Genomic DNA, 26,384 nt, shown 5'->3' with positions numbered 1-26,384 from the left:
GTGTGAGCCCCACCAACTGACACATACTAGACGGGTAAGTCCTACCTAGGCTTTTAATACTGGCCTCGCATCATTCCATTTGTATCATTTCCTCTTGTGACAGAAAAGAAAATCAAAATATTTTTATCAATAGTATCCTTCTCTTCCCTCTTACCACACATAGCCCTCCTGAAGAATTAGGAAAACATTTTCAAGTGGCCTTGCCTGTAAGTAACTAATTTTTCCTGTCTCAAAAACTGAAAGGCAGGCAGTGTCCATTCTTGCAGAAATGTTGCAATCATCAAGTTTTGTAGAGGAATGTAGCTAAGTAAACTGTACCATATTGCATATCCTCCTGACACCCATCAGAAATGCTTACTCAACATGATTTTTTTCAAAAAGTCTCAGAAGTCATAGAACTATTGCAGAAGAGAAAAAAAGCCAAGGGCAGAGGGGAAATAGGAAAATGGAACATGGTATCAGCTTGCATTAGACATATGCACGCTATAGATAGAAGCTAAGGGCTAGATTGCTCTGTCCTTTTACCTACATTTTGGACAGCTTACATTGCTGCTAAGCATAAGTGGGCTCTCATTGTTATAGAGGCCATTGATAACCTCACTTTCCTGCAGCAGGCTCTATATCTAAGGAGTATACCTCTGAAAATTACGTAGGCAGTAAGCAACTTGGCTAAGATTAATCAGAGTGGAGGTACTAATTTAAAAAAAAAAAAAAAATTATAAAAGTATTATCTACACCATTTTACATGTGGAAGAAATTAAACCAGGCAATTGAACACTAGCTATTCTTTATCCCTAAAAAAATTAGAGATTTAATAGAATTTTTCAACTTCATAGAGTACTAAAAGTAATGAAAATCTATGAGCAAAACCTATCAATTTAAAAGAACACAACCAAGACAGAGTTTAAAGGTCTTTGTGCATCATACAAAAAAATTAAAGAACCTCATATAAAATTAATACATTTAACATACCGTATGCCATTTAACTTTTGATTTTTCTGCTTCAAACTTGGCCACCTCTTTTCGGTCTTGAACTGACACCAGCAATTTCCATATACAAAGCAAAACAATGCCAATCAAGAGGATAGCAAGGGTGACACCCACCATTATCATCGGGATATTTGGAAGCTGTGGGCAAGCTGTGAAAACAGAAATAATTATGACTGCAGATATCCAATCAGTAAGTTTTAGGCAATTGAAAACAACCAAGAGGCATTCTGTGGTTCTCATTTGCTGGGAACTGTGCATATATGTTCCTCCAATCCCATATTATTTTACTCCTACTAGCTTGCTAAACGGTTAGCAAACCTGAAAAATATTGCCTTGAAATGTAAAGAAAAAATAAATTAAAAAGTAAAAGCTTTTTTATCACGTTGATTAGCAGCTGCTGAATACAGACCCAGATTCTGAGGAGGAAAGTTAGAAAATTATTTTCCTATTTGTGTCTTTATAATTACATAAATAGGGCTGGGTTGTATTTATATGTATTTAATAAAGAGAAATCTCTCAGAGGCTTACCTTTCAAATCTTGATTATTACAGGTATAGTTTACAAGCAAATGTGTTTCTTTAATTTTAATTTTTAGTACAGCGATCTTTTCTGCAATCATAATTTATATAAAGCCACACTACTGTTATTATAATAAAAGCTCTTTTTTTTTTTGTGAACTTTTAATGGAAGTGAAATCACTTTCATTATCACATGAATGCTAGAGAAAACCTACACAAAGGGTTAACAAAATAAATGCCATTTGTACTAACAGAGGTAAGTTACAAATTTGCATGGCTTTCACTAAAACATAACCAACATTTAGTACTGAGACACTGGGTGTGACCAAAAAAATTTAATTTTATTGCCTGGAAGCCAAACTGCTTAGCAGCTGGAAAGTGGTATCTGTGTTCTCTCCTATCCCACTACATCAGAAGTTTTACTGAAAAAATCAGTAGTGAAATAGCATTAAATAAAAAATTGTTAAATGAAAGGATATAAAAAGATCTGTTGAATATTTGTTATTTATGCAAGGCACTCAAAATTTAATACTACTACAACATTAAACATAATTATGAAGATGCATTTTGTCAGGTATAGTCAGTGTTTTGAATAAATAGTGCAATTTGCAAAATGTATGTCATTTCACAGTGGATTACAGTTTTTTGATATAACACACAGGACATTCGTTATTATCATCTTAGAATTGCACAGTACTTTAGAAAAGTTAACAAACTCTTGTAGCCCTTGTGGTGATAAGAGGTTTATGGGTATGAAACTCAGGGAGAGGTGAAGTGGCTTGTTTAAACCCACAGAGAGAGGCAGGGCTGAGAAGCAGAGTTCAACAATGTCTGATTAATCCACTGGATTATTCTGCCCATCTTCCATGGGAGACCAAGCACTTATTTTAATACAGCATTAAATAAATGCTTCAGTAGGTGCTGTTTTGGCTGGGCAGAGGACAGTTACAAACACAAGGAGGTGCAGTGCTGTTCAAAAGAGCTCAGCTCCTGGCATTGCTCAAACTGATTGTCTGTCACATCTGTGCTTTTAAACCAGATTTCATGTAGAAAAGGTAATGTAACTGCTTACCTTTCTGCTTTATGCTATGAATGATTGTCCTTCCCTGTTCATCCACAGCCAGTAGAAATGTGGTTATACATTCATTTTCCCCCTGCAAAGAGCAAGGAATGGATTTATCCTCTGAAAAATCTGCAAGGGGGGAAAAAAGTCATCCATCAAATCAAATGAAATTTAACATGCAATAACAAGAGACACTGCTGGTGTAACATTTGTCACAACCTTGTCTGTATACGGTAAAGAGTAAAAGATGAAAGCAGAAATACCCGTATAATTTCTACTGATTTTAAATACTTCTCTCGCACTCCGGGTTTTGTTTTGTCTTTTTTTTTTTTTTTTTCTTCAGATTTTTCACTTGCATTTCAGAAGAACTGATCCAGGTGTTGTAAATCTGCACTGACCATCCAGTGCACTTTGCTAATCTGCTGTAGTGTGAATTTCAATGAATTGGAAGTAATTCTAATGTGCTTAACCACCAGCTGTCTGGGAAATGTAATAGTCCCCAATTATAGGACAAAGTAAACAGTATGTTCTCTTTAGTTTAGAGCTACTCACATGCCTAGATTATGTTTCAAAAGTAGATACATACATATCAAACAGAAATGGAAACTGTTTAAAGACATTTATGTCTTCAGCAATAGTTACTTCAAAGATCAGTATGCCAAACGTTGTCACAACAGTAAATATAAATTAATAACAGAAAGCTGTGATTCTGGGATCTTTGTAATGTGATTCAAAGGGAAGCAGATAAAAAGTAACCTGAGATGACAGTCTGCCTGGGTTTATTTGTCTCTTCATTTAATGCAGATCTGCTGGAAAATTTAATCCTTTTTTTTTTTTTTTTTTTTTAAATGATTCCTAACTAGGAAACCTTTTCTGCTGAGAAAAGTTCATTCAAAAGGCAAGAGAGAGACAGGAGAAAGCTACCAGTGACAGACAATATAAAGCAAATAGGACAATTGAAAATTGAGACTACCGGTCCAATGCCAGAAATGCTGTATTTCTGAGCCTAACCATTATATAATTTTTTCACAGGGCAAAAATATCCTACCTTACAGCTTTGTACACAAATACCTCTGTGGCTGAATGCTTATTATGTTTCCATATAACCCATGATTAAAAGACCATTGGAAATCTAGGTATGCTTTTCAATACAGTTTTTAGAAAAACCTGTTCAATTTCTATTTGCAGAGGTTTAAAAAATAATAATAAATAAATAAATAAACAAAACAAAAACAAAAACACAACAGTAAGCTTCTGAAACATTTTTTTGTGAAAATGATCAATTGTATCCATAACCCTTCCATTATTTCTTATCCAGTTAAAACTTTTACTGAAATTTCACAAGCAACTGTGCTAAAAATCTTTAGTCCTCAAACTTTGGCATCAAGAAGAGTAATGAAATATACAGTAGGAATCTGAGAAGAATAATGGATTTTAAAATATCTATCATACATAAAGAAAGAAATTCTCACTTTTTTTTTTATCATAAGGTGTGGTCTTATAGTAAATACTATTAGACAGTACAGAGGGTACAAAAGTATAAACAGTTGACTGCCCTTTTCTCTGCTTGTTATAAAGTGAGAATCACATCTGGTTGGATTTTAATAGAAACATATTCTTGACTTGTGCTAATCTTGTATTTAACCTGTTGCCTGTCCTTGATGTCAGAACAACATGCTATCTATCAAGGTGACAGGCAGACAAGACGTGCCAATTTATCAAGATTTGTTTTTGTTAAAAGGACTAAAACCTCCAAGACTGAATGTACTGAATTAATGACACTCATTGCTAGGTCACAGTTCCAGTGCTATCACAAGTTTTGCAATATTTGTTGTTTCCCAACTCCTTTAAGCAAGCAGATCCAAAGAATTTTAGCTTTTTCTTTAAAAAGGGTAGTTTTTAGCCCTCCTGAAAGCACAGAAAACCTTGCAAGCATGTTCCAAATATAAAACACAAACAAACAAAAAGTAAAAACTACAAATATATTATTTTTTTAAATTAGGTTTAAATTAACCTCATAATTTCAGACCAAGGCATGCAGAAATGTGATTATGTGCAAGGACACACAAATGAAGGTGGAGATGCCAGTTCAGACTATTCAGAAAACAACTTATACGTAGTATTTTTATTTCTCTGATATTATTTCTAGGAGGATGGATCACTAAGGGAGACTACTAACTAGAATATTTTATTTTCATAGGTGCAAAAATTCACCAAGGTAGGTAAACTTCTGAAATTTACACCTATGTCATTTTCTGTGTTTTGTAGTGAAACATAATACTTTTCCATCTTGTGCTTGCAGCCTAATTCCATTAATTTCAATGTGATTTGATGTCACTGGAGTCACACTGGAAGAAGAATTGAGTAACAGTGGCAAGATGGATTCTCAAAGTATGAAAGACTACCTGTGTCTTAACAGACAATTAGATAAAAGAGTCAACAAAAATCGGTCTGGAAATTTAAACGTCATTATGCCCTTTCTTGTTTGTCTTTTGCTCAACAGAATAGTTTTTTGGGGGGCAGTTTCACCTTGCTTTGAGACAGAACCACAGAGCAGTGCTGATTGAGATTTATTTTATCTTTCAGGTTTCAGCATCCTCTTTGTTGTTCCACAGGGAATTTCTGTGGTGTCAGTACTATGAGGTGGGAAAAAACTCACTTTCTCCTAGGAAAGCGTAACTGTCCCTGCTGACCTTGTGGCATGAGCAGCCTGGTGCTCTGTGGCCAGGGTGATGGCAGGAATCACTTTTTAGGAATTGTGGTTTCCCCTGGGTAGCAGGTACAGCAACAGCAGCTCCTCTTAGACAAATCACACAAAGGAGTGGCTAGCCTCTTTTTTGCATAAATATTCAAAACAGATTAAAGTAAATAGTTAAAAGAGATGCCTGCCATTCAGATGAGCGGCAGCTCAGAAAATGTGAGCACATCAGCACCTCCAGAACCGCTGTGTCATCACGTGCCCTGCTTGATCTCTAGGCCCAGAGGCTTCCTGCAGCACAGTGGTGTGAGTGACCTCGCTGCGGGAAAGCAGGAAGAGAAACCCACAGAACAGATGAACTGCCACAGAGCGGGCAAAAGGCACTGCCTAGAGTCTAAAACAGGCATTCCCAGGAAACAGAAAAATGTAAAGCGTATGCTATTTTATGGCTCCCCAGTTCTAGCCACCGTGTTGCAACATATGCATGCAAAACAGAAAGTAAACTTTTAAAGTGCTAATATTCAATCTAGCCTAGAGATATTTCTAGTTTTCAAAATGCCATGACAAATTAAAGAAGCTGAAGTTAAAAACAGAATGAAGCATTATACTACCATGTGAAATCACATTAAAAATCTGTCAAATACTGTGTGGTGCTCTAGTTATACTACTTTCAAAATCCTTTTGTTTGGGGCATATGGTTTTTATTTCAGATTTTTATTTTATTTTATTTTTTTCAAGTCCCTCGTCCTGGACATGTTAATGAGACTACCTTGATGCCAAAACTAATCATTTGTACTATTACACAAGTAAATTGAGATGAAACAATTTGCACCAGCTCCTTTTCTTTTTCTTTTTTTTTTAATTATTTTAAGGGGTTAGGACAGGAACAGCTATCCAGCCTTCAATACAACAGTTGCTATAGCTGCTGTAAGTACATTTTAAACCTAAAGAAGTAGCTGACATCCTTGATCAGGGAAACACAGGGCTTGAAAAAGAAGATATGCAGGAACAGAACATGCTACTGTCATTCTCATATTCCTTTTTCATGTGTGTGTGTGAACAGAACCACGAGTGACTGTTCCTGTTATTGATTACTATTCATTATATCTGAAAGCAGAATGCCTCTTATATCCCTACCTGCAAACATCTGCTATATGGTGATATCAGCCTGAAAGCTTTGCTAACTACATAGGTACAATAAAAGCGCTTGCACATTTTGAAATTTGTCAAGACATTTTCATATTTATAAATAAATACTAATATCTTGAAAGGCATAGTAAAATAATAATGTAATAAAAAATACATTTGAATTAGCTTTCCACGAAAGGGAAATATTTGCAACATTCAAGCTTTATTCAGAGCAATGTTATCAAAAACAAAAGCTGGAGCTTTGTAGAAAAGATATGTATTCATGAAATTTTTGCATGTATGCAGATGGACTTCCAACAGTTTAGCAGATTCAATCCTTATTTATGCATACACCATTTTGTGTTTCTATCCATCAGATTAATCCATCTAATCCATCAGATTTAATGCTTACATTACATTTATGATGTGGGTATAACACATCAGTGTCCTGCCTCACCTAGGAATTGCTTTTTGCCATAGGATTGGGTTAGTTGCATTTAGAATAAAGAGCTTACCTACTGTACAGGCAAGGACCTTCCTCTACAGGAGTGAAAAATGCTTCAATACACAATTCCATTTAGTTATGTTTCTTACTGAGGGTAATATTTCATTCAAGGTCAATTCCTATTTCAAGAACTCTCACTGATGGAGCGCAACTTTGAATTACTGTGGTCAACTGAAAGATGTGCTTAGCCTTTAGGATACCAGAAATGTCTCAATAAAACCTGACAAGCAGCAGAACATCTTTGCCATAGGTTAAAGGACTGTGTCTAGTTGCCAAATATAATCAACCATCTGCATAAGGATTGGAGTCAGGTTTTGAATTTGATTGGCAAAAGAAGCCCCACTGGAACTGACAGTACAGGCGTGACAACCTCAGGGGCTTTCATCAGCAACTGATTTTCAGGGACTGGTATTTATTAAATTCTGTCCCTTCTTACATAAACTGCTTATAAAGTAGGAATGATCCAATGAGTTAATTGGAGGGGTGATATCAGCCCTGATCTACATTTCCTACTTACTGTAGAATGACCATAGATAGAGAGTGATTGCCTTATGGGCCCTAATATAATTCCACAGCAGAAAAACAAGGCTACTTTCAAAGATAAAATTACCGAAAGTGGAAGCTATCAATAATCATGTACACACAAAAAAGAGAGATTGAGTATACAAACCCTCTGCAGTGCTGACAGTTGCATCAACTGATTTGCATTTTTCACTGCATTCTCCCTGCGACTTGTCATCAGAAGCTAAATGACATTCCACACAGCTCCTGCAGAAAACAATTCAGCAGCTCATCAATCTCTGTCTGTCACAAAGCACCAATATAAAAGCGAGTATGTATGCATCTGCATTTTAAAAAGAAGCTAAACAAAAGGTCTTGTGCTATGGATACAGTAGTTCTCAGAAATATGATAGGGATTGCCACAAAAAAAAAAAAAAAAAAAAAAAAAAAAAAAAAAAAGAACCCTACCTGAATAAAGCTATTGTGGATAAGCTCCCTCTTGTGCTCTTTCTCTCCCAGCTTATTAGCTATCAGACAGAACCCTAGGCAACATTATTCATGTGGGGCTATCAAAGACATGGGGTTACTCAGACATAACATTCATTTTCAAGAATAAATATTCTGAAGTAAGCTTATACTAAATACCAGCCAAAGTAATGCCTATCAGATGAAGAATATTTGAAATCAACTTCAGAGAGATCAAGCTGGAGCACCTGTTATAAGTCTTCCTTTGTTGAAAGTCGATTGAATAATGTATTAAAACACAGTTCAGGAATCTCAACAGATGTCTCTTGAATGTGATTATTTGTCTCAGGAATTATTTAGATGCTAATTATACCAGCACAACTTATTGTAAAAGAATTTCAAATTATTTACTTTATTTAATGGTGCAATGACTAAAATATTACTTAAAGCCACAGAGTTTAAACCAATTCCTTTAAAAGTCTCTAAAAGTCTTCCCAGAATTTCAATGAGGATTTTAATAAACAGAGAATTCATTCATGAAAAAAAAAATGGGAAAAACAAAACAAAACAAAACAGAAGTCATATATGAAATTCTTGATGAAAAGGTATCTTGCTGATTCTTCATAATTAGCTTCAGACAGATAAAGGAGCTGAGACTTTAAAAACCACCCTGAAGAACTGATAGAGAAAAGAAAAAGAAAAAGAAAAAGAAAAAGAAAAAGAAAAAGAAAAAGAAAAAGAAAAAGAAAAAGAAAAAGAAAAAGAAAAAGAAAAAGAAAAAGAAAAAGAAAAAGAAAAAGAAAAAGAAAAAGAAAAAGAAAAAGAAAAAGAAAAAGAAAAAGAAAAAGAAAAAGAAAAAGAAAAAGAAAAAGAAAAAGAAAAAGAAAAAAAAGAAAAAGAAGAGAGCAACAAAATGACCCAAGAACATCTGGTCATCTCCTGTTGCACTGAGTTACATATATCCATGAGAATATGCTGAGGCTACTGAGATTATCTTCACTGGATGGAGATGACCTTAACACTCACTCACTCTGGAGATGATGAATAGTAAAAGCGAGTGGGTAATGGGATAGCCCCTATCTCACAGACAAATTCGGTGTTGTTGGTGTTTTTGTCATATTTGCCATGTTTCTCATACTACTACTCTCTTCTTCTCAGCTGCTGAGCCATTCATCTCAGTCCCCTCTGACCTGGCCTTCTAGTGCTCTCGGTTATGCTACCCAGGTATGTCAAGTGTCACTCTTCTGGCTCTCCCTGCCTTGCATCTCAGCAAGGGAAGTGACTGCAACAGAGACAAAAGATCTAACACTGCATAGCATATACATGTTTAAATAGGCTAATGTAATGCCCATCATGTAACTTTATACTTCTTATTCTCTGCCAAATTGGGCAGAGCAAAGCAGCAGCATTGTACTTTGTGTTTAGAGCAGCTACATGCAGAAGGTTCTGTAAACTGAGGCCTGTGCACGTGAGCTTTGAACAAACTGTTTGGCTTGCTTTTATAGGTCAAATTCAGCACCAACATAAATGGTAATTACAATGCATGCCGTAGAAAAGGTTCTCATCTCAGATACAGCATAGACTGGAAATACAGGCATGAAAATACAGTGATGGAGAGCTGGTGTGAAGGAGGAATGGGTCTCAACTCCCAGTAAGTAGACATGACATAGTCATGAAACAATAACGCAGCTTACTCTGACTTGGTACTCAGCAGGCAAAATGTGTCATTAATAACACATATTCTTCATAGCCTACTTTAACCTCTAGCTTAAATTTCTACTGAAATTCACTCATTTTAGACTGACTTTAGCCCTGGAATAGCTCACCAAATGCAAGCACAAGCATATGTGTATTTAGAGCGGTCAGCTTTAAGTCACACGTTTTTTCATTCCTTTTCTTATCATGCACCACAGCATACACCATGCATCACAGAAGGAAAGCTACATAAATTTTGTATGCTCAGTGAACAGAAGACACTTCACCATGTACAATCAATTTATCATCAATTTATATATGACATACAGCTACCCACTGATTTTATCCCCAGACTATGACCTAGTTTTATCACGGTTGGGCCCCTGTAATTCAACCAAGATTAACTGAATTTGGACTGTAAATTTGCACATGTGTAAAGCTTGAGCAGACAGCATGACCTTATTAGTTCATACATGTGAGAACTGTAATGCAAATTCCAAACTTTTCTGAGTTTCTTCCCTATGAGTCCTAATTTTTGTTATAGTAGCTATGCTGGAATGGTTTCATTCTGTATTTTGGACTGCAAGGAGATTCATCTGTATTTGTCTGATGTTATCAGATAAAGCCACCATTCTGATTATTAGTACAGCCAGGGTTTGCAGTGAAAGTGTGTTTTACTTGTGCTGCATGAAGGTGATTAAATTGTTTCCCTTAACTTTTTTTTTTTTTTTTTTTAATACAAGATAAACTGATAATAAATGGTTGATGTATGATTTATGACTACCCCTCTCGAAGTGGAAAGAAGTTCTTGGGTTCTGGCCTGTAAATCCGATTTATCGTTGTGGCAGTAAGCACATTGCTGAGGCAGTATAGGAAATAGCTCGATGATACCAAAATCAGAGACACAAACCCAGTACATTACCGTCTAGAGCTGCAAGGGTCACCACACAGAGGGCATTTTTCACAGGTTTGGCCTGAAGCCCCTGGATGTGTGCAAGCACACACCCCACAGATGCATTCGCCTCTCCCACTGCACAGTGTCCCGTCCTCAGAAATGCAGGAGCCAGTGTCAGTTGTGCAATTACAGTATTCACCAGTCCATCCACTGTGGCACACACATTCCCCACAGTCACAGTCACCATTGCCTGGGAAAACATATATTATACTTCAGATCAGTCTCTCAGTATGAATTGGAATGATGACCTTTAAAATAATTCTCCTTAATAACAGATATTTTCACTGCTCCAACTCTTAAACCTCTTTCTTCTTCCTCTAGCATTTTTAGTTTTAAGCCAGAGGATTTTTTAAATTATTATTATTAGTGGTTGTTTTTTTTAGCTTAGACTGGCCATAAGCCAGTGCAACTCTGTTCTCTTCACTGGAGTCTTCCACATAGATTGTTATCTCCCAACAGTGCACAACTTAATGGGTAAACCTTCTTTCATTTATAGCAGCATAAATCCAGGCTGTCTGTTCAACACAATCTCCTTGCTTGTTCCTGCTAGTTTAACACTATTCCTATTGTTTCAGTAGAATCACTTCTGACTGATAATGGTATAGCCCAGGAAAAAGTTTTAAATACAAATCCTCAAATTCTGATTGTATCATACTCACATAACAAAGAATAGCTGAAGTCATTTAGATTACGAGGTTAACATTACAAATAAATAAATAAATAAAAATAAAAATTAGCCCCCAGATGGTTAAGATGGCTATACTTTAATAATTATGTCAGGGTGAAATTGTACATTGCTTAATATCAATGTATGTCAATAAACTTAAATTTCTTCTGAGCTACGACTGTTTGCAACCATTAAAAGTCTGACCCAGTGTGATGGAAGCTGGTATGGTCCAAGAAAGCTATGGCAATTTATACTAGCTATGGAGTAGCTAAGTGTCTCATTTTAAAATTTGAAAATAGGGCAAAAAATATTTATTGTTTCAAATCTAAAGATCATTCAGAAATACTACATTATAGCACTTTATACAGAACTGATTATAATTGAATATATAATGAAAATAGAGACTCGCAGGCTCATAAGTAAGAGTGGGACAGTAGTGGTCTGAACCATAGACACTAGAAATAGCTCAAAGGGAACATACCTCCACACTGAAGTCCTCTGTGTCTCACACACGAGAAGTCATCGCATTCACAGTGTGGCCCATACACTTTTCCATACATTGATGGATGGCAAACGCACTGCCCACAATAGCAGTTACCTCTCCCGCTGCAGGAGCTCTGCTCTACAGAGCCCTTGCAAGAACCTGTGCTGAGGGAGTTCTCATCACACTCGCAGTGTGGACCCATGTACCCAGGGTTGCAGATGCACACTCCACACTCAAAAGAGCCTTTCCCCTTGCTGCATTTTGAGCTGTTCATCTCAGCATCGGCCTGACAATTACAGCTGCATTGGGGTTGGATTTCAATTTCCAGTGTATCACTGAGACCCACAGGTTTTATCACAATGTGCCTTCTATTTTTTTCACAAGTGGATAGGCTTATGTTCACCCTGAAAGAGACCTGGAAGAGAAAATGGTGTCTGATCAGATCTGCAGCATACCTAGGTCTGCAGGATATTCTGGAGATACATGAATAAAACAGAACAAGAGTGTCTTAGATACTGCCTGGTTTTTGTAACTTGCTTGGAGGAAGATTATTTTATAAATTAAAAAAAAAAAAAAAAAGTGTTCAAAATTCTCAGGAATCAGTATCTTTTAAGAATCTGTTCCTTACTTACTGTGTCTCCCACTTTCACATGAGAGCACTTCCTCTGATGTGGAAAAAAGGTCCCATTGTTACAGATTGCAGTGAAAGAGAGATTGAGTCCATCTGTGTCTCCAAAGACCTCCAGCTCTACTTCAGACCTCAGCTCCTTAAAGGAAAAGGAGTGTGATGAATGAAGTGATAACACTGCCAAATGCTGCTAATGTTCCACATCTGTGTAACATGGCTTGTAACTTATCCCAACCTACACGGGAGTAAATTCATGGTTTTGGCTCTTTATTTACATACTTCTTTATTGCAAGAACAATGGAGAGCAACCGAAACAAAGAAAGTGCCGACAGAGCTGGCTTTCAGTTAAAAGCAATGGTGGTATCAGTTTAATATCCGGTATCACGGTGCTTATTTCCTGCTCTTGTAGAAGAACAAATTCAATGTTTTATTAAATCATCTTTCATTACTAAGTGCTCTGTTGACTGATACAGGCTTTTCTTTAGCTCTGGTCTTACCGAGGAACGGATTTGTGTTTCTGATTGCTTTGCTAGCGCCGAGCTTTTCTTGATTAGCCAGCGTATGCCAATATTAGTCCCTGTTTATCTCTGCTATTAGAATCAAACCTTACAATCTCCCTTCCAGCAGGGCAGGCTCCAAGCTCAGTTTTGCCTTAATGCAGGGCCTCTGTGACTTCACCCAATGTTTCCAGAGCAAGAGCCAGAGTCTATCTCCATGATTAGCTCACACAACCGGGTGGCTCACACAGTTCCTTTTTTCTCCCTATGGAAATTCTTGCTTCATGAGCTGTTGGTGCTGTTTCAAGATGTATTCAACAACACTCTCATTTCTTAAATCAATTTGTTAAATCAAACTTACATTTCTTAAGTGAAAAAGGCTCTTCATTTTACTTTCTGAATGCTCTCATACCCAGTTGTTTTTTTAATATTTAACTCTTTAAAATATTTTTATAGCAACTTTGGTTATACAACTTAGCCTTAATCCAAAGCCTATAGGAGACCATGGGGAAATTCCCTATGACTTCAGACTGTCGATTCAGTAAATGGAAATTTTTCAAAAGCACCTAAGCAATTACAGAGCAAAAGACTTGGCTTTGTGCTCTTGCAAGTTTAATTGCCTTTCAAAATACCCACTGTACTTCAATCAGAGCGTGAGGATCTTGCTGACCTTACTTCAGTGACTCACTCTAGTAAAGGCATCAGGATGATTCACTGGAGTAAAGGTCTAGTGGGGTGAAAACAATGACACTAGCCGAAACTAAAAGTAGAGTAGTTACAGACCTGCATAGAAAACAACTCCCTGTCCTTTCCAAACATCCTGGATTCTTTGTAAGTTCATCTTAGAGTCGTGGCTGGATTTTTGGTTCATTTTTGTTTTCAAATTCCTTTTTATTTGGAAAACCTTGTCAGTAAACCATAGCACTTTAATAAAGGATAGCAACACCTATCACGCGAGACCTAATACCCAGTGCTCTTTCCAGCATGCATCCAGAGAAGTAAAACTGCACTGGGCATCGGGTTATTCATGTTGTGTGGATGTGTCCAATTTTCCCCTCACATTTGTCTTGGAGTATGGTGCTCATGTTGCTATCAAAACAATGCAGAGATTCTTAGATAACGATTTGTTTGCAATAGCTAGACTCTCACAAAATGACTAAATATAGGAAGCTTTAAGATAAAAATGTGAAAGTTGGTATGTGTTAACATTATAGGATATATCACCAAATATTCCCTCTTCTGTCTGCTGCAAAACTACGAGGCTCAGACAGAGCACAGCTATGAGAGAAAATTCAATGCTGCTGAACACAAATTCATAATACATTAAATCGTGTTGTTTGTGCCAGGTCAACATGAACATCCCTCCCTTAGCTGTTGTGAGACGTCCAAACACACACCTTAATCCACTGAAAATGGATGCATGAACTGTGATAAACTCCATTTTCTTAGATCTATATCTGTGGGAATTTCTAATGGTGTTTTAAATCTAAGCTGCCTGGCCACTGTCTAGGGACAAATAGCAAGCAGTTTAGTGAGCTTTAAGCCATTCACAAAGAAAAGTTTGCAGTTCAAAACTTTTTCTGAATGAATCAACAGAGAAAACAGTGTTTCAAACTTGTTCCCTTGTGTTATCTGTCCTGTTTTAACATATTATTCTTTTGTGTTATTATCACATAAGTTAAAAGGGAGCAAAGCAGTGGGGGGATGACAGAGTGGGGGGGTTGTGGAATGAAATTTTTCTAAAATTTTAAAATCCTGGAATAACTTCAATCAAAAGGCCTGATATGTGCCACAATGCAAGATAGACTATGATTCTGCAATACAAAGCTATACAGAATTTAATGTCAAATAAAGCAGGCAGAAATATGCTTTCAGAAGAGAATGAATCATACTTGGAAAGAACACGAGAACTCCTTGTAACAAATATTTTGACAGCTCAGACTTTCTTAACTTGCTTACTTCCTCTCTGAAGCTTTTAGATAGCAACGCATGGTAAATGATATTAACAAACCTTGTGCTTGTACAGCAAAGACTCTAGAACACTTTAAAACTGTTAAAAGATTTAGCCTAACACTACTCTTCTGGGGTAAATAGTTAGTTATTCCCTTTTTTTTTTGTAGTTAAAGAAACAGAAACACTGGGAATTGAATTACACTTCTAGGAGTATCATAAAAGGTCTGTGACAAATTGGAATTAGATTTTCTATTCCACATGTAATTTTTAACCATAGGTCTACCCTCATTTCTCATTTCCCACTCCAAAAATTCAGATGTCTTCACTTATGTCAAATAAGGTGTTTTTCAGTGTTTCCTGCCTGGAAGACTTTCAATCATGAAGCAATAAGGTTGTTAACCTTTAAGGTTAAGTGCAATAAAATGGGCTCTGGGAAATTTTGAAAGTGTGACTTGTTGCTACTTGTACAGTTTGTACACTTTGAAACCTATATGGGACTTCAAGAACCTATAAGCAACTCTGGTGGATAGTCCAGTACCTGCTCTAGGACACGATGAGCTATGACCTGAAGCCAAGAGAATAGCTCCTGCAACTGCCTTCCTGCCATGACTGAAGAGGACCAAGCATCAAGCTCATAACCTCCTCCAGACCCTGCCCACAGCATGGCTGAACTTGGGAGCGAGCAACTGAACTCCTTTTTGCCACAGGAGGTGTTGGAGACAGAAAGTATCATTAGGTTCAAACAGGGGAGTAGAAAAAAAAATCATAGACAGCATACATGACCAAGACACTATATATCTAGATATATATCTTCCCAGCTTCTAGCAAGACAGAAGAGACTATAAGAATACAATTAGAGGAAGCACTGTTCTGCACTTAACACATTGTTAAAACAAAGTCTCCAAGACACAACACTGGGACAATTATTTACATTTTCCATTACTCACTGGACAAAATTTCAGCTAATAGTAACCTCTATCTATAAGTTAGAGTATCACCCTGAAGAAATCCTGATAGGAGGCAGATGTGACTAATGACAGGTTAGACTCCAGAAGTGAAATTCTGGTGCTACTGGATGTTTAGAGGTAACTTCCTCAAAAGTTTCCCCTCATACTTGTTACAATTAATAGACTTCCAAGTTCTTCCAACTTTAAAGTTCTTCACTTATCTAATTTTACATGTGATAGAGAGTCTTCTGGTATTTTATATTTCATTTTAAAATCATAACCAACCAATTTTACTGTTCCTAAAAGACTTAAAAGAATTTGGTTTGCTTTGCTTTTCTGTCATCAGTACCAAAATAATTTTGGGGCATAATAATGATGGTCTTATGCTGCAGATCAGAGAAGGAACATCAGACAGAAAAACAAACAATTTCTTTTAAAGAAAGGAAAAAAAAAAATCAGTAGGGAAAGAAATAGAAAATGTTCTTTGCAAAGAGTTATTTTTCATTACAGCTAGCTGTTAGAACAGGTTTTTAATGAAAAGGAGGGTGAGAGTGAAGACAGAGGTCTGTGGCATATCAGCATACAAGTAAGTGTATATATCTGTGTGAAAACATGTGAAACTGTCTAAAAAATATTCCTCTGAAAGAAGAGAGACAGGCAGCCAGGATGTATTTTACAAATGCAACTCTGAAGAGCAGCCCTATGTTTATGTTCCTGTCCTCTTTACAGTCTTTCTTGGTATTATCTAAACAAACACATTCAAGTCTTCTCTTGTCTCCTAAGTTCTGCTTTTTAAAAACCTCAGAACAGCCTCACAGGGGCAGCATCAAATTGCTAAAGCAGAAAACAGCACTGATCACAGAACGGTGCTTTTTTCCTGCCACATATTCCTGCAGAACTATTGGATCTACACTCCAGTGACAGTTACCGATAGGAAGAGAGCTGTGCCTGCAGAAGTATTGAACTGGAAGACCTGAATTCCTATATTAAAGAAGGCTTTCGAGTAAGCATGAAATAGAGGACTATGAGAAAGGCAAGACAGATGACATACTAATGTGAGTTTAGCATTCCAGAACAAGTAAGGAGTGACAAAAATTTATGGGAATTCTGTTTGGAAAACCATGAACTATATGGATATAGTTCTAAGTAACAGAACACTCAACCTTGAGTGATTGTGATATCACTGGTTAATGGAGATTTAACAGACTTTGGAAATAAACCCTACTAAAGCATGCAGAATCCAGGATAAACGTATAAAAGAAGCTTTTCAGCAAAGCACTGCTATAAAGCAGCCTGTGCCATGGTACATGCTACCATCTCTCAGTCACTCTCCATAGTGCACTGCATAGCAAAAGCAAGTGCCAGTTACATACAGTGTCCCATTTTCTTTGCCTGGTGACAGTTTGATAGCTAAAAGTTAACAGAAGTTAATAATGAATTGCATGACCAATGCTGGTGTCTTACTGTTGTGGCTCTAAATCCCGATTTTTAACAACAATTTATAAATCGTAATTTTGACTTTCTAAACTACAGAGTGAACGTTGCCAAAGCATTCACTCTGTAGCTTAGAAAGTCAAAATTTAATTTGGTTAACTAAGCATTTCAGTAGAGTGTAACGAGTTAAAGTTTTACAAGTAAAACTACTGTTTCTGTGCTCACTTAATCCTCAGGGTGAATGAAACCTTTACAGCATAGGTCAACAACTAAGCACAAAAAATTATGTTCTTGTAATCAGTGCAGAAAAAAAAAAATAGAATACTTCTGTATTTACCAAATTGCAATCTGACTTTGAAAATACAGACATGCAGGAAGAAAATACATTATAAACACCTTACCTGATATGCAGCAATTATCAACTGAAGAATATTTCCAGAATCCTTCTGCAGTCGTCCAACAGTAGCTCCAGGAATAAGCTTTGCATAGTTCTGAAAACATGAAAAAATGAAAAAAATTAAACATAAAAAAAGACTAGATGATAAAGTAGGTGACAAGGAGCTACCACCTGAAAAAGAATGTAATACCTTGGAGGCAACTGAAATAAATAATAGTCACATTTTCAAGGACTCTTGCTGACTCAATAACACACTTGTCATATTAGTAAAAGTTCTATTGATAAGCGTTAATTTCACTGACAATTAGTGGGACAGGAACTGCTAAGTGTGCTTGGGAGTTTGATGCTATAGTATTTTCTATCTATATTTTTTAAAATTTAGAATGAAAAAATCTAAATTTTAAATTCTTAACTGTTGATAGAATGGTTCTTTCAACCATTGTGTTTTTCTTTAAAAACAAAAACTAAAACTAAACAAAAGAAGAGATTCAGCTGCTCAACTGTTGCTGTAATATTTGAGTCTTGAACCCTACATTCAATGACAGCAGTCACTTTTTTTGTCCTTTCAAGCAACCCAGAATCTTGGAATCTTGTTAGCGAATGCACAAAACTTAAGAAGTTTCAACTAAGAGTTACAAGAACTTCAAACAAAGACCCTTAAAAAACTGCTGCCGGTTTCTGATTACTGTAACACCCCCCACATTTTCCAGTGATCAGGGGCTACGACTGATTGTATGTTGACTTTATGTTAATAATATAGTGCCAATTTAAGAATTTATTTCAGTGGTAAGTGTTCCTTTTTTTTTTTTTTTTCATTAAATTGTATTCTGACACTAAAATGACATCTAGCAGATAGACTCTAAATATGCTTGATTAAAATCTTGCCTGATTATTAACTACATTAATTTCACTTGTTTGTACCTATGCCTTTTGAGAATAGTAAATGGTCATAGTTAAAAGCACATGTTGTAACATTCATTTTCATCTGTAATTTATCATAATATCAATGCTGTTATTTTAATGTAAAAAAATCCAGATAACTATTAATAAACATGGATAATTTGATACTCTTATATCACCCTATACTTCACATCTCCAAAAACACTGTGATTACTTTATACATTATGTATGGAATACTTATCATTCGTTAGATTTCTGAAGTGCTATTGTAAATCAGTGGGATTAACTACATTTTATGTTACAGCTGGTGACTTTGCATTCCTGCCTTCTCTTGTGAGTAGTGCTCTCTCAAGTACTCTTCTGAGAGCACTGAAAGTCTCCATTTTGAAAATGTGGACCTTCCATGAGCCGATTATATATATTTTTATATATATATATATATAAAAAAAAAAAAAAAAAAAAGACAATAGACTCTTGGAATTTAAAGTCTAGCATCCTTTAATCTGTGACATGCAAACCAAACAGCGAAACAGTGGGGATATCCTGTTCTGAAGACTTAATCTCCTGTTTGAAGAAAAATTCACTGCATGCTAATACAAAGATGATGGTGCATTCCCAGTCTAAGTGTGAATCTCCAGCTCATTGGTTAAACCTTACTTTTTAGCATAATTTCTATTAACAGGATGAGGCATACTGATGCTTTTGGAGTGCTACCACCAAAAACTATCCAAAGGATGCCATTGGATTTAGTCTTTAAGCAAATATTCATCAAAAGATGAACTGCCTTTTTCTAGAGATTCTATCATTCATGTTAATGCAATTTGAGACTTACATGTTTTAGTTCAGTGGGGCTATGTTTAACTTATAGCAGTGTAAATGACAGGAGGATTTTCAGCATAAAATGTCATGCCAAATTTATTTAAAAAAAAAACAAAAAACAAAAAACAAAAAATATTTGAAGTTCTGAATAAGTTTGGAGACTAATATTTTTAATTCAATTTTAAGCACTGAAATACAATCTGAAATAAATCAATTTTCAAGCTGTATTCTCCCATGATATAAAAATAAATATTTTTTCAAAAAAAAGAGTAATTTCTGCTTTTTTCAGCAGTGCTCTTAGTTAGGATTAAAGAGAGAATGTTTTCACTCAACTAGTTTGAATAATTTTTTTTTAAGAATTCTGCTTGAAAACAAATAATATCAACAACAATAATTACTTGATGAAACCTTAAAGACTAGTGTTTTCTTTTGTACCAAAATAGGATTTACAGTTCATCAAAATGTCATTGTAATTGCAATATTCACAGATACTTTGTAAGTGAATAGTGTTTTTTTTTTTTTTTAAATAAGTATATTCCCTGCTTCTTTGGTAAGACTCAGTTGAAACTAATGATACAAAACATTAGATGTGAATATATTTTAAAGGAATATACATTTTGTTTTTAAAATCTTTTCTTATAAATAAAATCTCAAATGATCAGGGCTGAGTGTAAGGACCTTCCTCCACTTTCTTGCATTTAATTTTGAGTGGGTTTAAAAATGTTTCCACATGACTGCTTTTAAAGTTCTTATGATCAGGCAAAACATGACTAACTTGACAGGGAGAGCTTCAGACCTAAAACTTCCCCCTCTTTTAAGGAAAGTAGCTGTATGGTCATATGGGAGGATCAAAACTAAAACCAGCTGTATTACAGGGATATACATTTTGTGCTCATGCAATCCATAATATTTTTGTGTTAGGTAATATGTACATATTTAAGTGAATAAACTGAAAATTCAGTTGAAGAGGATCAAGAATATTAAATGACTAAATTGTTTTGGGCTAAACCGTTGAAGATTACACAGGGCTAGAAATATAAAATACATATTTGCCAGTCTGAACACTGCACTTAAGACTATTGGAATCTATCAAGTCTATTTAAAAAGATGCTTTCTAAGTCCTCACAGTCATTTTAATGCACATTTGTCCCCAGTAACTGAATTATAAATAAGAGCAGTCAATTTTGGGTCTGATATAATTAGATGCAGAGTTCAAGTAGGTTTTAGATAAAATATCTGGGAAGAAGCTTTCTACCTTAAATGATAATTAAGCTTGGATGTTGTTTTTTTTTAATATGAGAGAATATGGGAAACTGCAGAATCCTCATCACTAAGGCTTTTTTTTTTTTTTAAAGAGGGGTTTAATGGTGACACCCAAGTGCCAGTTTAGTCTCCTTTCCCAGCTCTTCCAGGCCATGTGAACACTGGCCTTAAGACAATAATAGATCTTATTGCCTTGCTTTACTCTTTTTGCACTCTTAAGCACAGATGACTGCATGTTTACGTTTATAAATTTGAACCATGCAGGTGAAAACATGACACTAGAGTCCCGTTTGCATGTCCTACATACACCCTTGAAAGTATACTATGTTTTTGTTTTGTTTGTTTTTTTTAAAAAAAAGGCATTGTGAGACTTGATTTTTGTATTTGCTTTGTTGGATTTTTTACATCTACAGAATAGAAAGCAGAGCATAACAACTACAGAAATCCAATTAAGTGGCAGAAAGCAGTGCTGAAAAGATGAAAGTAGCAGATAGAATATATTCAATGGGATTCCTATATACAAGATTCTCCTATCCTACAAGATAGGAGATAGATAGTAGCTTTTTTCTTTTCTAAGAAAGAAAGTAACAAGAACAAAAAAATCTACAGTTGCTTTAACAATGACTTGCATTTTTTTGTAAGGTATAAATCTTCTTTTAGTGTTCCCAGTGAACAAAGGGTGCCACTTGATAACTGATACTGGTATAACACTGACACAAGGATACTGAAATAGAAAACCCCTGATAAGAACACTGTTGGCCAACTCTGAGGGTGACCACCAGCAATTTCCAAGGGAAAATACAATGCCATCGGTAAAATAAAAGTTTCTTTGGATAAAATAAGGCTCTGTAAATCAAAGACTCTTCTGAATTACCTTCTAGAATAGTCCTTAGTTGTGTAGCACCTATTGAAATTAGTGTAAATATTTCACTTCTCATAAATCAGGCCCTTATTAAGAAATGGTTGAACAATAAGATTTAGTAAAAGTTTCTTAATGCACAAATTTTAACAATGCTATGCTATGATTGTAGAATCCCACTAAATTTGGAAGTGATTGCCTTCTACTATTATTGATTTGAATTTTCACTGTTCAGCTCACAACTCAATATGTTTTTAAAAAACGCTCCAAGATGAAAAGTGCTTCCTCCATTGTTAAGGTTATAATCTGAGAATCAGTTTGTGAAAGATCTCACTCTTATAACTTTTGTCCAACACCTGGAGAATTATCCTTATTTGAAACAACTCTACAACTGGAACCAATCACAGAAGCACTGAGGGCCTTCTCAAGGACAGAAAATAGGAAAATAGAAACAGAAAACAGTACTGGTATGTACTGAAAGAAAAATAAATAAAACTATCACGTCAGCTGAACAAAAAGAATTATCTCAGAGTTGAACATGAAGATGCTCATTTTCAGAATGTATTCTTGTTTTATAAAAGGATTAACAGGCTTAACTGTCCTCACCTAGCCTCACAAAATATAGAAATTTAATCATGCTGATTACACTGAATAGTTTAGAAATGCTTAGTTTGACAGTCCTTGTCTATCAACTTAAAAACTGCAGAGTGATTCAACTTTAAATCCAAATTGAAAGTTACATAAGAACTTCAAAATCAGTAGGTGCAGAAGAATTTTCCAAGTAAAAGAGCCTTTCTATGACTCTGATATATAATTTCCTAGATATTTTTATTACATAAATACCTTGAAGAATTGTATCCTTATTACTGAAATTATTATATTAGCTATGAAAAACAGTGAACCGTAAAGCAAATACTAAAGAACTGAACATTTTAGTTTTCTCACCTCATATATATGAACTTGTTCATTTGTTACTGCAAAAATTAATAAAACATTGTTTTGCACAAGTTTGTCAATTAATTGTCCAATTGTGGGATACTCCTGAAAACAAACAGAAGAGAGCCACATCAGTGCATTTTTCACATATCCAGTTGCTAATTATCTCCCATGAAACACAGTCAACCAAACATAATTAATACTATATTATTAGCATAAAATAAACTACAGTTGGGCAGTAGATGTATACAAAATAAAAGTATATGTAATTTCCTTGCCTTGATTTTAAGAAAGTTTCTTTGAGAAAAGTACAGTGTTGACCTCCACACTGGGACACTGGGTTCAGTAGCATCTGTGATACAGACTGAATAACAACACTGTGCCAAAGGAAATTGGAATTTGTACTAGTTATTGCATCTTAATCTGGGAAATTTTCGTACATGAACAGTGTCCTAAAGCTTTCTGAACTCCTCCTGAATTCACACCCATACAGGGAACAAGATTGATGAGTATGACAAAATTCCCTGTATGAGGAAATACTAGTCAGTCATGTCCTATGTGTTTTCCAGGTTATCAGGAACAAGATGTATGCTTTTTTTTCTTTCACAGTTATAATCTATCATAATTCCATACAAATTGTTCTCTTTTTACAAAAATTTGCCACTACTAATAAAGATAATGGTAAATGTCTGGATTCCACAAATTTTACAAACTTCATTGGTAAAGGTATACTTTCACTGGCTTTTAAATTTGCTTATTTAAATTTATCTTTAACTTCTACAGAATGCAAGACTTATACAAAGTTCATAGCAAATTACCAGAACAGTTGACATGGAATATTCATTATTGTGGTCCAAATGGCAGTTTCCATCATTAGGAATAACAATCCCTGCCAGCTTACTGTCCATCCCAAAGTGGGAATCAGCATCACTCACAAACACCAGCAAATGCAGAGAATCATTCCTCCATCCGATCTTTTCCTGTAATTTAAAATACATTAGTTTAGCAGGCTGTATTATATTCACAAATAGAAAAGCATCAAAAGATTTGGAGAATGGCATCTCAAAACAAATGAAGGGAAACATCTTAAAAGGTGTATCAAACACATCGCATCATCTGTTGTACGACTGAGTGTCATTATCTTGAAAAAGATGTTGGTGTTCATTCTATTGTCTTTGGCTAACATTTTGTATTCCCATTCTCGTGTTTATTAAAATATGCTGGCCATGTTCAATTCAATCTGCTTACTACTCTAAACATAGTTAATCAAAAATATTTAAAGAAAAAACAATCAAGAAAACAGACCCTGTAATTATCCCTGGCAATTACAAAGAAATACTAAAATATTGCAATATGCATGTTTAACTTGATACAGCCAAAAGTATTTTCACACAAACCTAATGAGACTCTTGGACTGCATTAAAAAAATCTTGAAAAATAACGATCTGCTTATTTGATATATAAGCACACAATAGTGGAAGTGGAAACATACAGAATAACTAACATCATACCTACTATTTTAAATTACCTTGCAAACAGCTGCCTGCATAATTGCATCAAATCCTCCCTCTGGAGTGTCTATATTAGCAGAGATTCTCTGTCCTTTCACAATTTCATTGAATCTTTCAGCATCATTTGTTAGTGACAAAACATGTTTGTATCCAAAGGTGGGTAAGCACTCATATGGTACACTTCTGCATAAGAAATGAGACAGTTTATGGATGACGCAGAGAGAAAATGACTACAATGGCTACTTTGCAGGCCTGTCTGGATTAGTTTTTGGTTATGCATTTCTCTTCTGTGTCTGAGATAAGTCCAGTGAAAAACATAAGAGAATCACAGAGCACAGATACACTCAGTTGGGTTGCACACAAGCCTTCATAAAGCACAGGAAATGCCACCTAAAGCAGAGTAATTTAGCCAGTTAATATGCAGTCCTTGCTGTGCTCCCTGCCACATTTTGTTTTCATACTCAGAAGCACTTAGGATCTGTAGTCCCTTAATGACATTTAGAAAATACCATTAGGCTTCTCCATTTCTGCTTCAGACTGCAAAGCAGCGAAGGCTGGAGAGCCATCTTCTCCTTGTAGATTAAGAAAGGACTGGAGCAGCACAGGTTTAGAGGATACTGCTAGGCCTCAAGGAAAAACACACAAAACAAAAACAGGAAAACAATGTTGACAGGTAAATGAATGAAATTGCTATTCCATGCTGGGTATGAGTGTGAATCTGTTTAGGATAGCAGTGTCATAAAAATCTTATAAACATATATATATATATATGTATGTATATGTATATATATGTGTATGTATATATATAGAATACCTGTTTGCTAATCAATTATTATTTGCTAATCCAAATTCCTCTCTTTAAATAACGTAAGATGCAACAGTTTCAGAATATGAAATTAAAAGAATCAAATCTTGTTTCCCAAACTGACTCAGTTACTACCAGAATAGAGAAGAGATTCCGGTGAGGCTGTTAAATTGGATTTTACCCTCAAGATTAACATTATGACTTAATGTTGGCATGCAAACAGATGCAGGTACTTTCCCTGCCTACCTGCAAGGGTTGTTTATTTCTTCAGCTGTAGTTTTGATAAATGGTGAAACTGGTTTTTCAACAAAAGATCCAAAACCCAGCCTGAAGTTGCTTGTCAGCTTTGACATTTCTTTGGAAAGAGTTGACCCTAACTCTTTTATTGTATTCAAATCATCATCCATGGAAGCTGATAGATCCATGAGGTAATAGAGATCAATTGGATAATCTTCACTTTGGCGAACCTTGATCTGTATTGTTTCTTCATGTCCTGTGAAGGTCATGGGAAAATGGGATACATCTTAGTACTTCTAAGTAGAAATTATGAACAATGTCAGTTAGTTCATAAACTTATACATATACTTAAAATTATTTAGCATTTGAAATCATCAGTACAATTAAGAAAATAATTCCCTGGCAACAAAAATCTCAAATTGATTGTCTGAAAAATTAAAGCTGTTCTAGTGTTTTTCTAAACTGTTCTTTAGTAAGGCCGTAGCCATGGACTACAACTGATTGTTGTAATATAAAATATAAGAACATCTTTTGGGCAGTATGCAGAAAAATTCAGATAGGAAGATAATTAAAACTGGAGGTAGCACCTATGGAACATGCCATGTATGTTAGAAAGCCAAAGAAAAACAGAGCATACACCAGGTTTTATTCTCAATTGCAACATGCAATTGTAATCACATAGTATGACCTAACTGAATGTTTCTTATGTTTCTTTATTCCAAATTTTCTCCATGAAAAATACACATCTCATGGACCCCAGAGTAGGTCTGGAGTACTTCCATAAATGTCACTAGTACCTTGTAAATCCTCAAGGCAAGATTTTTATACTGCATCTGATATATGCTATTTGCCAGACCTGCAGAGAGAGAGGCAACAAAAACAGGGCTGGATAGGTATGGGGCTATTTATTCTCTCAAAGACACCTTAATTGACAGAGAATACAAGAACTAAAAATTAAATCCTTATTTTTATGATATACCCAGCACTTCTGAAGGATTTTGAACTCAACCGAACATAGATTTCATTTGATGAGTCAAATGACAGATAATTTTGGACTCAACAAAAGTATTTTGTCTTTTATCAAGATTTTTTTTACACCATTCAGTCTGAGTATATCACAGTATCTCAGTATATCAGCAGAAAAAAATAAATTCTGTATTTATGAACTGAGTGATTTACCTGGTCGCAGTTTGAGAGTTAATTTTTGAGGAGAAATCTGCGTGACATCGGAATTGTTCTTCTGGGTCGATACAGTTAGTGGCATGTTTCTATGAATTTCCACTTCTGAAATGGGAAATTCAATGAAATTCAACTGGCATCCTTTTGATAAAAGGTTTTCTGGAGTATCACACCTCCCATGAATTCCAGCTGAGTCGGTGTAATTCTAAAGCAAACAGGAAAAGGAATGGATGAGTTAAATGTATTTACTGACTGGCCACCAGCACCTGGCTGACAAAAGGTCAATCCAATGCAGGGGAACCAGAAACAAAAGGTGCAAGTTATATTATACAATAAGTGCAGACTAGTGC

The 26,384-nt window shown here is 35.4% G+C and overlaps 1 protein-coding gene across 4 annotated transcripts in view; it reads right to left on the bottom strand.

Annotated features, from left to right (window-relative positions):
- ITGB6 (integrin subunit beta 6) overlaps positions 1-26,384 on the bottom strand; it is a 54,449-nt gene that overhangs the window by 3,225 nt on the left and 24,840 nt on the right. For 3 of the 4 annotated variants that reach the window (XM_032190470.1, XM_032190472.1, XM_032190471.1), the window contains exons 5-16: positions 26,035-26,239; positions 24,865-25,111; positions 23,831-23,996; positions 23,121-23,282; positions 22,312-22,407; positions 17,530-17,619; positions 12,302-12,436; positions 11,667-12,084; positions 10,486-10,708; positions 7,573-7,670; positions 2,581-2,700; positions 973-1,139 (exon numbers count right to left, since the gene is read on the bottom strand). In XM_032190470.1, coding sequence (XP_032046361.1) covers positions 973-1,139; positions 2,581-2,700; positions 7,573-7,670; positions 10,486-10,708; positions 11,667-12,084; positions 12,302-12,436; positions 17,530-17,619; positions 22,312-22,407; positions 23,121-23,282; positions 23,831-23,996; positions 24,865-25,111; positions 26,035-26,239 — 2,127 coding nt within the window. Of the gene's footprint in view, positions 1-972; positions 1,140-2,580; positions 2,701-7,572; positions 7,671-10,485; positions 10,709-11,666; positions 12,085-12,301; positions 12,437-17,529; positions 17,620-22,311; positions 22,408-23,120; positions 23,283-23,830; positions 23,997-24,864; positions 25,112-26,034; positions 26,240-26,384 lie in introns of those variants that run through there. The other variant, XM_032190473.1, reaches the window with a different exon arrangement.

The sequence above is a fragment of the Aythya fuligula genome, chromosome 6 (genome assembly GCF_009819795.1).
Source record: "Aythya fuligula isolate bAytFul2 chromosome 6, bAytFul2.pri, whole genome shotgun sequence".
Classification (NCBI taxonomy): domain Eukaryota; kingdom Metazoa; phylum Chordata; class Aves; order Anseriformes; family Anatidae; genus Aythya; species Aythya fuligula.
Note: the sequence above shows the minus strand (reverse complement) of the source record. Positions and strands in the feature narration are given on the sequence as shown.